At 36.3% G+C, this 14,277-nt stretch overlaps 3 protein-coding genes across 3 annotated transcripts; 2 read left to right on the plus strand and 1 right to left on the minus strand.

Moving 5' to 3' along the window:
• Positions 1-405: 405 nt before the first annotated feature.
• LOC104109795 (F-box protein SKIP1-like) lies at positions 406-3,012 on the plus strand. The gene is made up of 2 exons (XM_009619156.4): positions 406-932; positions 1,681-3,012. The coding sequence occupies exons 1-2, from the start codon at positions 493-495 to the stop codon at positions 2,090-2,092; spliced, it is 852 nt and encodes a 283-aa protein (XP_009617451.1). The 5' UTR covers positions 406-492; the 3' UTR covers positions 2,093-3,012.
• Positions 3,013-4,042: 1,030 nt separating this feature from the next.
• LOC104109796 (uncharacterized) lies at positions 4,043-11,084 on the minus strand. The gene is made up of 14 exons (XM_009619158.4): positions 10,845-11,084; positions 7,736-7,847; positions 7,529-7,641; positions 6,688-6,810; positions 6,380-6,582; positions 5,891-5,966; positions 5,561-5,647; positions 5,333-5,413; positions 5,131-5,163; positions 4,992-5,045; positions 4,867-4,908; positions 4,672-4,750; positions 4,520-4,590; positions 4,043-4,342 (listed from the first exon to the last, which is right to left on the minus strand). Exons 1-14 carry the CDS (start codon positions 11,007-11,009, stop codon positions 4,283-4,285), a joined length of 1,299 nt encoding a protein of 432 aa, XP_009617453.1. The 5' UTR covers positions 11,010-11,084; the 3' UTR covers positions 4,043-4,282.
• Positions 11,085-13,262: 2,178 nt separating this feature from the next.
• LOC138907516 (uncharacterized) lies at positions 13,263-13,754 on the plus strand. Its single transcript, XM_070198115.1, has one exon. The coding sequence runs from the start codon at positions 13,263-13,265 to the stop codon at positions 13,752-13,754; it is 492 nt and encodes a 163-aa protein (XP_070054216.1).
• The last annotated feature ends 523 nt before the right edge of the window (positions 13,755-14,277 follow it).

The raw sequence follows: 14,277 nt of genomic DNA on the forward strand, positions 1-14,277 counted from the left end.
CATTTTATGATAAGCATATAATCATAAGTTATAATAACTAATAAATTGAAAAAAGTTTCTCAGTAAAAAATAAACCTAAATAGGACAAAATATTTGAAGAGAAACAAACATTGTCTTCATCACCACAACACTTAGAAAGCAATACACTAAAAATTTGATATGTTCTCATTTATTACATACAGTTTAAAGATTAATACAAAATCACATAGATACAAATATATAAAGGAATAGAGAATTTACTTATCTTAAATAATCAATAAGAATTCAAGACTCAAAGAAGGTTTAGGTTGAAATAATACTTGAGACAATGAGTATTGATGTAAGAGTTTTGTTTTAAAAAAGAATATTTTAAGGATAAATAATAAAAATCTTGGTAAATTAAAGTGATTTGTAAGCTAAGCTTAGCCAAAGATTCTCATTTTTCACCATCTCACCTCCAATTGACAAATCAAACGGCAACCGCATCAGCCAAGAGATACCAGAGTGAAGACGATGCAGCAGCAAAGGCAAAGGCCATGGGATAATCTACCAAGCTCAGCTCTTGTCAATATATTCTCCAAATCCTCCCTCAAAGATCGTCTCTGCAATCTCCCCTTTGTCTGTAAATCATGGGCTAACTCCTCTCGCCATCCTCACTGTTGGGCCTCCTTCATCCCCGACTCTTACTACTCATTTCCTCCGCCGCCGCTATCTTCCTCTGTTGTTGCTGTCGATGCCTTTGTTAAATCTTCCTTCCCTTATGACGCAGCTTTTTTGGACCCTTTTGATGGTAGACGCAACAGCGATCCTCAATGTGGAGTTCTTGTCCTTCAATCTCTCATCGCTAAAGCTGGTGGTGGAGCCGCCGTGACCTCTGTCTATTTCCTCCCTTTTCTCACTTCTCTTGATGGCCCTCCCAATGATGACGCCCTTCTTTCCCTCATCGCTCGATCGTAAGCCCTCTTATTTTCATTTTAAATTATCTGCCTAAACTAATTGTTTGAGTTATAAAGAGTTATTCAAATATTTGACATTTTATTCATTCATTATAAGTAATCAACATGTCCAAAGTCACGTACTAATTCGTATGAATCGACTCAACTGAAAAGCTTAAATTGATTGAGATAGTGCATTTTAAATTTATTTATTTTAAGTAGGATAAAGGTACAAATTTGTACCTCTTCTGTACAAAAATGATTTTAATCTTTGCCATCCCTTTTATTTTGGAGGCATTCATACCCTGCGTTAGCAGATTGTCCCTTGACTTTAACTAGCTCCATCTTGAACTGTGTGTCTGTGTGGACAGCACGTTCCAAAACACTTTCGGTAAAGGTCCAAATTGATACATCTACTTTTGACTATAATTTAACATAAACACCGGTTGGAACGAATGACCTCCAAAGTCTAATGAAGGATAAAACCAGGATACATTAAATAGATGAGTATTTTTGGTCCTTATCCCTTTAAGTATGCAACACATCTCATCACACCGATCTAATTCTCCTTCTTGAACCAAACACATGGAAAATTGTTGATGGCTGGTGAGACCTTTGAAGAACCTATTACCTGCTTTTGATAATTTGTTGTAATGTGTGATGCGGACCACTTTAACTAAAAACTTAAACAGAGATTTCTGCAACATTGTACTCTTGGATTTGCTCAATCCACAAGACTTCTAATGTCCGTCTTATTTTTTCATAGATGTCCCAATTTGAAGCATCTATCATTTCATGGATCCTTCAATGCCTCTGAAGAAGTCTTATTGGAAGTTGTACGTAGCTGTCCCTGTCTGGAACTTGTCGACTTCTCTGATTCGCCATACATGATCCCCTTGATTTTAGAAAAGATGGGGATCCACTGTCCTAGTATCAGAGGCATTAGACAAAATGGAAATCTGCAACCTTTTTGCTCATTCAGCCTCGTGAAATGCTTCCCAAGTTTGAAGCTTTTAAACCTTTCTGATTCAAGCATTGGTGACAAAGATCTGCTGACCCTTGTTACTGGTGATTCAAGACTTGAGTATTTGGATATCATGCGCTGTCAAAGGTTGATACGCTACATGTACCTAATTAAGGGAGCTCATAATCGAATTGCTGAAATTCGCTATGATTGAGTCACTGGTCATTTTGATGGTTCTCCAATTCTGCTGATACGGAGCTCATTTTGCTCAGATAAGTTCTATTGCTATCATTCTGCATGACAGCATGATTTTTGTTTTTTGTACACTTTCTGCCAACTGCTAAATTTTCTAGCCTATCTATATTTGGGAAAAGGTCTGTGTTCGAGATTGTATTGTAAGAAGCTTATGTTTTACTTTTTATAAGCCTAAATAAAGAACAGCGTTTAAGTTCAAACAGAAAAGACAACTAGTTGCAGTTCTTAAAACATCCTACTACAGAGAGATTTCTACTGTAGCAACAAAATGTTTAAATATTCTAAAATTGCACCTAATGATAGATTCTAGCAACCTGGAAATAGAAAGTGTGAGTTTGCTGCTTTCTTAAATATTTGCATGGTCTAGTGTTATATTTGATTTCCTAAAAGAGCCAATAAGAGAGGTGGGTCCATTTCAGGAGATTCGTGCTGATACCTTACTTCTGGTATTCTATGCCAGTTTCTGTAACCAGACTTGAAGGCATAAAGAGATTTACATTCTTTGCACTGGTCAATCTGCTCATCAGCAAACAAGTTGGTGTTCATGTATATGGTCGTACTGTTTACAGATAGATTATTGACTTGCACTTCACGCATTTTGCACAAGCAATCATGTATCATGGATGTGAGGAACTAGATGAACTCTTGGGATGAAGCCAGTGGAGAGTTGAACATGCTGCCTTAAGATATATATCCCTTTATTTTAAGTTTTTATGTCAACTCTAAGTCTCAAGCTTCCGACACTGAAACCTGCTGAAGCTTGAGGTTGAAATAAGTTTTGCAGAGGTAAGAGTACAAATTTGCAATGAGTTTCTGATTTGGACAAAACTGATGGAATCTTTGTTGATCAGTTACTTCAATCTTTTCTTAGAGGGATCCTTTTGTGTGTTTTGGCTTATTTTACACCAGTTTCGTGGTTCATAAATTGGGAAACTGAGTAAAATGGTCCCTCATGTATAGGGATTGGACTATTTTAGTCCTTGATATATGTTACTTAAAATAATTAGTCCTTAATGTATACAAAAAGCAGACAACTTTGGCCTCAACCCTAAAACTGACTGTTCCCCTCAAAGGATCTGTTAAAAACTTACCAGGGTAAACAGTAAAAGAAAACTCTTTATGCTTGTGCAATACCAATTGCCTCCAAACAACCTCGTGCACAGATTTATGAGTGTGAGGAATTACGTGTACGCTAATTCATGGGTGGCTCATCCCCTCTTCTAAAGAGCAACTGTAAGGATTTCAGCTCTTATAGGTTTACTTCTGCATCTTTGAGATGAATTCCGTTTCCTATTCCTAAGGCAAGGGTTGGCTGAATAAGAAAAGTGTTGGACACATCTTCTTTTTACAACTAAAAAAGATGTAAAAAATTGAGTCCCTGCCTATTAAGTTATTAAGCATTTAAGGATGTAAACTTAGAATAGCTTGGCTGAAGGGCGAGTTTAAGATCAGAGACATAGCCGTGTTACTGAGAGAAAAAATGCACAGAAGAGATTGAGAGAGAAGCACACATAGCTAGCCACTCTGCACCCGTCAGTCCAAACGCCCTACAGTAGAGAACATCAAATGCCTCATCTTCTGCTATTTTTTCAGCAAAAAAGTTCATCTAAAAAGCACAGACTCATCCTGTTAGTTTAACGGATTCTGCGACTTCTTCCATTAATTTTAGTGTTTACGACCAATAATGTCCACCTTTTGTATATATTATGAACTATTTCTTTAGGTAATATATATATCAAGGACTAGAATAGTCCAACCTCCATACATTAAGGACCATTTTGATCATTTTCTCTTCATAAATCACGTGTATCTGCTGTGCCAGTCAACAACAAAACAAAAGAGACCTGTTATGAGAAATCATAACAGCTGGTTGTAGTTTAGCTGGTGTAACTTAGATAGCAATAGCGGATAAAAAAGATATATTCATTGAAGTGGAGCGATTACAACAACTATAGTTGACGAAAACAATATTCACTAAAGAGGAACGTGTGTTCAGTTACACTACAATGAGAGAAAGCGCATTCCAAGCGATTCTGCAAGAAGCGGCAAAATATCTTCTTGCAAAATCGTCAGCCTATGGGATGTTCTAACAGGGTTCTCATCTTTGGCTTTTCATCCCACACAAAAGTTATATATACTTCTACTGTCGTTACTGTCTTGAGATGAGAGGAATTGTCTTTATCATTGCACTGGGAATAATGGCTATCAACTGCACACACGGAAAACACAAAATTCACCCGCGCTATCCGATAAATAGACTTAGAAACTAGAAGATCGCAGCCAGTTTTTGGGTTGTTAAATAGCTCTCGATCGGGAACACCCCCTCATACCAAGTAATTTTCACTTTTCAGATTGAAATCATTGGCTTGTTTATAAATGTACTTACCCAAGCAAGGCCAATGCACAGGATGCTAAAGCCAGGGTATGGAAATGGAGCTTTCTCTGAAAGGAACAAGGCTGGAAAACCAAATGGTAAGAGTTAGGTTCATATGGAGAGAGAAAATATTTTGCTATAGCGGACATAGCACTTTGATTTACCTGTTAGAGGACTATACATTAATGGGGAGAGAATATTAGCTACGGAACTTATACTTGAAATGCAACCTTGAGCAATTCCCTAGTACGAGAACAAGAGACATTGATACTTCTCAGAATGCATTTTTAGTAAAATTTGATGTCGGTGTATATCCACCCAATAATTAGTCTGATTCTCAGATTAGTGCACCTAAGTACCTGTTCATTAGGCCCAACTTGTTTTGAGACAATGCTTTGAAGCTACACGTCACAAAACATCCATCAACCATCATAGCAGTAGAGGAAAGAAAAAGACAAAGTGAAAGTAAGTCTGAAAAACTCACAGAGGGTTTCACAAGGGAGGTGAAAATAGGCAGCAATGCAGCAGTATAAGGGATCTGAAAATCATGCCATTATGGAGTCAACATGCTTGAAGCATGAATTCACAAATAGAAAATTTGAGCACAATGTTTGAACGCTTACCCAAATTGACCGTGCTATACTGTCAATAAGCAGCTGCAGAATTAGGTAAAAACAGACTGAAAATTAGTCTTTGCCCTCCTCTAAAGGAGGGCGGATCAAATCTATGCCTATGTGCTTAGTGTATTCCATAGTAAGCATTGGATCATGAGGGTGACTTGAACACAAAAATTCCTGAAAAAGTACATGTTAAGTGTTCACATACGTTTGTAAATCCAGCAGTCAGTCCTAAGCATAGCAGGACCTCCTCTCCTATAAGAGGAGCCAACATAGGCATGAGGAGCAACTGCATGATTTTGCAAACTTCCAAAAGTTAATACACAAAATATAACCGTCTGAAGCGTAGAAATAAATAAGTAAAAAAAAAAAAAAATACTAGCACCAAAACTTAATGGAATATAAACAATAAAAAAAAAAAATTAACTAGAAATACCTGAGAACTTGCAGAGCAAATGTTGGCTATAAGCATCACATCAGCAAAGTTATCTTTCTTGAAGTGAAATCGAGCCTTTAAGAAGTACTGCAGGGAACAATTAAAGACGCTATCATATGATTGAAAGAAGTTAGAGTGGCCTTCCAGAAGCTCCATTTGCTCATGAAACTTCATATTATCATGTACCCAACCTTATTCTCAAGATGAGCCAGTTTTCAACATGTTTAAGTTTCAAGGACTTACTTTATTCTGAATATATGAAATGCTTATACCTTACCTTTCATCAATGAATGACCAACTAACACTTGAGAAAGTAAAAAGAAAAAATACCTGAAAGGGAGCTTGTTCTCCACCTTCTGCAACACTATTCAAGAAAGCAACAGATGCTGCAAGTGAAAATGTAGCACTGCAACAAGACAGCCAACAATTGCCATCATATTTCTTCACATGGTTCTATACTTTAATGAATGATGGCAAAGTTAATTGAAAACAGACTAAACCTAGAGGAATACCTTTTTTTTTCACAGAGTACTCGCAACATATATCCTAATGCAGATAACACAGAAGATGGAAGCTAAAATGGAATGGTACTCCATTTGGTACAAAATCTTTAGTTCTTGCAGAAACTCAGTCTCTATATCAAACCTGCTCCTTTGGGAAGAAGGTCAGGGGAGATTTGGGTTGAATAATTGACTGTAGCTGAGGGTTTTTTAGCTGCATACGTTTCTTAACACTTAATATTTAGCTAGATGACTCAACACCTAATAGCGCTTCTATTGATAATAGAAGAAATGATGATATAATTGTGTACTATCTTACCTCTTCTTAAGAAAGCAAATGATATCCTTCAGGGATGGAACTTTCTTGAACACCTTTATAATCTTTGCTGTCTCGCAATCCAATTCGTCATTTTCCATCTCACTTTTCAAAATTGGCTGCTCAATAGAATCTTCAAAGCAAGCTGTATCCTCTAAAAATATTTGCATGTATACAGAAGCAACTGTTGATGCAATTGCTGCTACCTTTATCAATAAAGAGTAGCATAAGGTCAGAGTCAGACTAACCAGAACTATATTCCCAGAACACAACCAAACTAAATATAAGGATTTAAAAATTTAGAGAAGGACCAGAAATATCTGAGAAGTGGAGAGAAAGTGATCAGCTAAGGTTCCACAGACAAATGCAGCAGATCCAACACCAGCCAAAATTCCAATAGCAGAGGCACGCTTTGCTCGAGACATGTTGTCTGCCTGAAAGGGAAGAAACAAAAGATTGAGACAAAGTCTTTATCATAACATTGTCAGCTAAGACTATGTTATGGGGATAAAGTAGAAAACTTAGGGTACATATTAGTTTTCATGACATACTTGATTTTGTCCAGTTATTTTTTACTGCGACCTACTACATACATAACATTTTTTATTCTGCGCGTACATACAAGCTGGCTGATTTAACTCATTTTTATCTGCTAAGTCTTAGAGATCATTGGATACACTAATAGCCTGTTTGGCCAAGCTTCTCCAATTCTAGAAGCACTTTTTTTCAAAAAAAACATGTTTTTTTCTCAAAGTTGAAGAGTTTGGCCACGCTTTTTGAACGAAAAAAAAGTGCTTTTGAAGAGAAGTAGAAAAAAGTAGCTTTTCTCCAAAAGCATTTTTTTTTAAAAGTACTTTTGAGAAAAATACACTTAGAAACAGTTTTTAAAAGTTTGGCCAAACACTAATTGCTGCTCAGAAGTGCTTTTCAAATTAATTGGCCAAACACAAATTTGAAAATTACTTTTGAGAAAAAACACTTTCTCAGAATAAGTTAGATTCAACGGTAATATCCATTTCAAGATAAATGTCCCAAATCAACCTCTAATGGACTTGCCTTGATTCAAGGTTCACCAAGGGAAAAAAGTAAATTATATGAGGCAAGTTGACTAAAAAAAAAAGTGAAATAGAATGTACTGAACAAAATAATTACCACATAAGCAAGGGCCACACACTGAATACCACCATCACATATCATGCCAGTGAGCGTCCGGAGCACATAGTACACATAGTAAAAGTTGTTGGTCCTCCTATATGCCAATATGACTGCCAATAGTGACTTCAGTTAGTATTTGTAGTTTAGTACAAAGAAACTGCTTCAGAAACAGCACGAATGAAGAAAGACGAATTGAAGTAGAACCTGGGGGAATGATGGACAGAGTAACGGGGATTGTGAGCAAAGCTTTCCTTCCATAGACATCACACAAATTCCCAATTATTGGCATCATTAACACTAAACCAATTCCTATTATCTGCATGTACAAGGTCAAATGGAGAAAGTCACCACATCAGATATCAACACCATAGCAAAAACACCATATCACTAGAGATGATCCTCCAACAATAGACCAAACCAGCTGGGTTAGGGCCTCCAAATTGAGCAAAAATAAGATAAATGACACAGAACAGGACTTGAAGTTTCCTCATTCAATTTTTACTGCTCTTAATATTTAAATTTTCTTCTCAAGGCATAGATGCAAATAGTGGATGACTACGCCAGGAGTGAAGTTCTGAGTCAGGAAAACTGTTAAGTAGATATGTAAAATCAGATAGCTTGTCTTTTTTATTTCCCCAAAAGTTAGATGACTAGTCAGAAGAAGTAATTTGCTTACCCCCCCCCCCCCCCCCAATCCAAGAAAAAAGAAGGAAAAAAAAAAACTCCAACCCTTGAAAAAGGGTAAATTGACTATCAAATTCTAACAAGAATTATTAACTCGTAGAAGGGGTAAGCTAAATTTGAAAGTTTTGAACAAAGAAGCTGATTACTGGAAACCTAATTTCTTTTTATGTAAGATTTGCAAGATTTTCCATGAACACCATAAAAAAAGCATTTTCAACTGTGTAAGAAAGATTTAGAGTGCTAACAGTTCAATAAGTAAATGGAACAAATGGGAATAATCATACGCTATCATAGGCGATACAATAAAAAAACAGTTCAGTATAATTCCAAAATATTACTCTCTATCTTTCATTTTATATATATAGCGGTGGTTGTCTGGGTACAAAATTTCAGAAAAAAATTCTCTATTAAACTTGTAATCTTAAATATATCATGATATTTATATGGCTATAAGAACATGTTACTGAGGGTAAAATATGAAGTTTAAACTTGATGAGTTTCTAAATACAAAAATATATCAATCTTTTTGGAATATGCCAAAAACAAAAAGAGAATGACATATAAAATATAGTAATAGATAGAGTACTTTTTTTTGCCGTGTTGTGTGATGATCATAATGTTTACATATTAGATAAGTGAAAAATACAAAATACTCTTTGCTAGTTTTGTGTGACACTCTTTTTAATCTATATAAAAAAGAATAACATATCTCATACTTGAAAACTATGTAGATTTACAATTCCCATTTTATCCTAAATAAAATAACTTGTTTGGATTCACGTTGGGTGTGTGCGAACAAAGTCCCACACGAAGAGTAGAAAAGAAAAATAAGCTATTTATAGGGAGTTGGATACTTTTAATAGTGTGAGCTTTTTGGGGAAACTCGTGTGAGTTTGGCCCAAATTGGACAATATCACATCATGTTAAGCATATCTTTGAGCCGTTTTAGCCCAACAATTGGTATCAAAGCCAATAGTTGGGGGGGAGGGGGGAGGGAGGGGGCAAGTATGGAGATGGTGGAGTGATGGCGTAAGACCCGGCTTATTGCCTTTCCCCCTCCGTCTATGGTTCATGTCGAACTTAAGGAGAGATTGTTGGGTGTGTGTGGACAAAGTCCCACATGGAAAGTTAAAAAAGAAAAATAATCTACTTATAAGGAGTTGAATACTCTTAATAGTGTGAGGCCTTTTGGGAAAAATCGTGCGGGTTTGGCCCAAAACAAACAATATCATACCATATTAAAAATATATTTTGGCAGTTTTAACCCAACATTCACTTGGTATAAAATTTCATTCTTTACTAAGAGAGGGAAAAAAAGATATGTGTAACTCTCACACCACACGTTTAATTGTTGCTAGTAGCTAGTTAGAGGAATTTTGATACTTTTCATATTACCTTATCCTTATGTATTGAAAATTCCATTTATTTCTTATATTTTGTGTCCATTCATACAATAGTTGGAATAATAGTTGAAAAATTAGTTTGATAGAAAAATTCCACTTGAAAGTTTAACATGGGATAGTTTGAATGCTTAAAGATTAATCTGGAAAGTTATTAGAGAAAGCGTAAAAAACATTAAAAGTTTCATAAAGAAAATAGTTTACTTAAAATAGAAGTACATGAAATATTAAAACAAAAAAGGTTATGAAACTGGTGTTCACCAGAAAGAAAGAAAAATTATATTATGGCTAAAAGAAAGAAAAAATTTCCAATTTTCCTCTCATGCGCTGTAAAAACCAGTTACTAATAGTTTGGCGATTACGTAATAGAATTCGATGTTTTTCCCGATAGAACCTGAAATATCAAAACTACCATAGTACCCTTCACATTGGGTGCGGCAAAACGCTTAACGGATATCTATAAGTTTGTCACGCATATCCACGTGTAACTTTCATGCAAACCAAACAGATTTTTTCTTTTTCCGACTCCAAAATCCTTTCTTTATTTTTCAGAATTTTAAAACAAACAGAAGTCTCAAGAATGCGTCACACATATGGATAGACATACATTCCTCATGACTTGATCAGCCATAAATTGATACACTCAAGTCTAAAATGATAAATTAAGGAAAATAAAGAATATATGGTAGTATCAGTCTTGGAATTGATTGGCGACATGAATAATCTAGTGCTCTTACAAAACAAACTCCACTCCCACGCCAAAAGAAAATGGTACATGGATGTTTCGCACTTAGCCCTCTTTTCTATATTCCTTTGGCATCTGGTATTTGAAATTAATTGCTCCACACTAATTTGGATTTGTCTCGACTAGATTTAAAGGGGGTAAAAGACTTTTTATCAAAAACTTTATTTCAGGGTTTCATCACACCTTTTTCGTCGTGCTCACTGCTCTGCTCGGGAAAAAAATCGTAAATTTGAAAAAGTAAAATGAAATAACAAGGAATAAACTTTTAAAGGAATGTAGGACATGATTTATGAACAGTAGTTCACCAAACATAAGACTTGAGTAAACGGTCATCAACCTAAATTATCATGTAAATTGATACTAGTAGCAGACTAGCAGTAACTCAAATGGCTACGAGAGAGATATATACTACTCCTGGTTAAAGTAGTGGAAGATGAAGCATATATGTAGAATGATGATAAGGATGTAAAGAGTAGAGACAGACCGCTTGTTGGAAACCAGAGAGGTAAATGGCGAGAGAACACTGGTCTTGACCAGGGCACAGTGCCATCATAGTTACATCAGGCATGGCCGGAGTTACCAGGAACGTCGCCAACTGCGACATAAATACCGTCACAAACAGGTGCTTCAAACTTCCCAACTTATCCATCTTTCTGTATTTCTCTTTTCTAATTTACTAAGCTTCTGTTTTGTGATTTGTTGTCTCGAGCTGAAATTATGGGAATATAATACGTGAATGAAGATATAGTAAATAATGAAAAGGGTAATGGGGCAGGGCGGTGGACACTTGTTTAGCAGCCACAAGGTGACCAACTCATCAATTCTTAGTCCTTGTTTGGGTGACGATGCATCGATCTGTTATATCAATTCTTGAATTTATTAAGGAATCTTTTACTTTCTACGGAGTATTATTTTTCTTACCTAGTACTAGTTCGATTTCCCAGCCAAACACAAAGGCGACCAAAGAAAAATTTTGGTACTACTATTTTTAAAGCAGAAAATTAAAGAGTATTGACAAGGTGAGTATGACTTAGTAGCAAGTGGTCTCTTGAACTGGTGAGGTATGAGTTTGAATTACTAAATTAGGAGACACTGTAGATCATTTGGAGCGATGCCACCATTTCTTGTAGTGCGTGCCGTTAAATTGCCTTCTTAATCAGGAGCATGGAACCAAAGTAGCATAAAATTTTAACTCGATGAACCAAAGTAACGTCAAAAAAAAAAAATTAAAAACAAATACTATCTATAGTGCATGCCTGTCATGCGGCTATACCTTTCTGGCCAAACATCTCATGCGAACAGCTTTTTCCAGATAAAGGTCTAATAGAGTTGCGCTTTCTTAGTACATTGCCTTTCATTACCAATCTGTCGTTTTACAGCACGAAGTTACCTGATGTTCGCTACTACTAATAAGGGCGGAGAGATGTTAACCTTTCGCTATTAGTAAGCACTCCCCTAGTTTTGACCTAATGAGCTTTCTTTACGTTGAGTTAATTAACCCGGCGGGTTCGCCTAGATGCCTAGTAAAGAACGAGCTGGTGGGAAAGAGCTGGAGATCATGAAAAGCATTTCCACACAAGGAGGCAGGCGACCGGGAAGCTTTGCTTCTAGAATGCCGACTACATGGGAACAGATGTTATATAGGTTGATTCTAATTCTTGCTGCCCGCTCGATTCCGAGGAATAAAGGGAGGGCTTGACCACAATTTCCCAAGTAAGAGATAGAATCTCACTAATTGGAAGGAAAAGGAGGGCTTCGATCCATTGTGATTCGGTTTCTTGGTATGGAGAGATCTCTGCCATAAAAGAGAGAGCTCCTAAGCCTTATTCTGCAGATCAAAGAGCGACGTAATTCCCCATTCATCCGAAATAGTATTTTAGTAAAGAAGAGAGGCATTCTGGGCCGACTACTACGACTACATGCCCATCTAGTGCAGTGGCTTGGAAGCAAGCTACCTACTTCGGTCGGTAATTTTATATTTTTAATAAAACCAACCGAAATCACTCGGTTATTTTCGCACGAAAATGCAATTAAAGAGTATAAATAAAATAAAATAAAGTCTTAGACAAAAATGTACCAATGGTCTAGTGGTAGAATAGTATCATGCCATAGTACATACTCTGGCTCGATTCCAAAACGGTGCATTTTTGAATTGCATAATTAAAAATACCGACCGAATTCGGTCGGAAAATACCAACCGACTTCGGTCGATTTTTTCGGCAGATTTTTTCTTTTTGGGTCGTTTGTGAAATTTAGTTGACCGACCGAACTCGATTGGAAATTGCGACTGACTTCGGTCGCTTTTTATTACCGACCAGCATAATTTCGACGGATTAAAATCGGTCGAAAATCGGTCGGTTTTTCAGTTTTTTGACAGATTTCGGTTCGTAAATCTGGACGGTTTTAGGCAGTTTTCTAGTAGTGCAACCTTATATTTAACGATTCCCTTGTCCTTTCAATTATATATGTGTTATAAATAATATTAAGAGTGAATGTTCATGTATTATGAAATTACTTTGGAGCAAATTATGGCCAAGTGGCATGGCCTTGAACAAGTTGCAAGGCCTTTCAACAAATGTCAAGACTTTCAACAAGTGGCAAAGCCTTTTCAACAAATGTCAAGACTTTGTACAAGTGACCAAATCCTTTCATGCAAAAGTGCCTATAAATAGGCATAAACACTTAAGAATATCAATGAAAGAAAAGTTTATTAATTATCTCCCTCTAAATTCCTCTTGTTTTACTTTATTTTCTATTATTCCATAACACGTTATCAGCATGAGATTCTACCGTCTCAAGAAGCTTTTTGAGAAGACTAAGGTATAATTTTTCTCCTCTTTTAATTATGACTGATATTATGAAAAGAAATTTTGTTGCCCTTGAAATTTCGGGCAAGAACTATATGTCATGGGTGTTGGATGCTGAAATCCATTTAGATGCAATGGGTCTTGGATACGTCATTAAAGATAAAAATAAAGCATCTATACAAGACTGTGCTAAGGCCTTGATTTTCTTGCGCCATCACCTTGATGAAGGATTGCAAATAGAATATCTCACAGTCAATGATCCACTTGTCTTGTGGAATGTCTTAAAGGAAAGATATGACAATTTAAAATTGGTCACACTTCCACAAGCACGATATGATTGGGCTCATCTGAGGCTCCAAGACTTTAAATTTGTTTATGAATATAATTCTGCGATGTTCAGAATTACATCTAAATTGAAACTCTGTGGAGATAGTATCGCTGACTATGATATGCTTGAAAAAACGTTCACAACGTTTCATGCCTCCAATATGGTCCTGCAACAACAGTACAAAGAGAAAAGTTTCAAGAAGTGCTCTGAGTTGATTTCTCTTCTCCTTGTGGCTGAACGAAATAATGCTTGCTCATGAGAAATAACGATAATCGACCCACTGGGTCTACACCATTACCTGAAGTGGATGAGGTGTATTCCCATTATGCTAAGCATGGAAACGGTCGTGGCCATGTTCGTGGTCGTGGCCGTAGCCAAGGAAGAAATCTTTCTGGTGTTAATCATCCCCCAAGAAAAATAACCACCAAAAGTGGAAAGGAAAAAATGAGAAGCCAAAGGCAACGGGTTCAGAAACTGAATGATATCGTTGCGGCGGAAAAGGGCATTGGGAAAATATTTATCGTACGCCAAAATATTTGGTTGAGTTTTATCAAGTATCTCTAAAGAATAAAGGCCCAGAAGCCAATTTTGTCTCTGACAATGAATTTGACATCACCCACTTGGATGTGGCAGACTTCTTTGAGCACCCTGATAGAAAAATAGACCACTTGATCGGTGATGCATCCATGGTTAAAGATGATTTAGTAGTTTGGTTTTTATTTTTTGTTTATTTATAGTAGCTAGTGAATAAACATCATGTAATTATAGTTCTTTACATGAGT

This window comes from Nicotiana tomentosiformis, chromosome 3, assembly GCF_000390325.3.
Source record: "Nicotiana tomentosiformis chromosome 3, ASM39032v3, whole genome shotgun sequence".
Classification (NCBI taxonomy): Eukaryota; Viridiplantae; Streptophyta; class Magnoliopsida; order Solanales; family Solanaceae; genus Nicotiana; species Nicotiana tomentosiformis.

What these genes read in the sequence shown, in the direction of transcription:
- LOC104109795 (XM_009619156.4), top strand. Translation starts at nt 493, where the DNA reads ATGCAGCAGCAAAGGCAAAGGCCATGGGATAATCTACCAAGCTCAGCT. An exon ending in CTTTCCCTCATCGCTCGATC is followed by an intron (nt 933 to 1,680) that starts GTAAGCCCTCTT and finishes ATTTTTTCATAG; the next exon opens with ATGTCCCAATTTGAAGCATC.
- LOC138907516 (XM_070198115.1), top strand. Translation starts at nt 13,263, where the DNA reads ATGTCATGGGTGTTGGATGCTGAAATCCATTTAGATGCAATGGGTCTT.
- LOC104109796 (XM_009619158.4), bottom strand. Translation starts at nt 11,009, where the DNA reads ATGGATAAGTTGGGAAGTTTGAAGCACCTGTTTGTGACGGTATTTATG. An exon ending in GTGTGGCCCTTGCTTATGTG is followed by an intron (nt 6,811 to 7,528) that starts GTAATTATTTTG and finishes CTTCCCTTTCAG; the next exon opens with GCAGACAACATGTCTCGAGC. An exon ending in ATTTGCTTTCTTAAGAAGAG is followed by an intron (nt 5,967 to 6,379) that starts GTAAGATAGTAC and finishes GTCTTGTTGCAG; the next exon opens with TGCTACATTTTCACTTGCAG.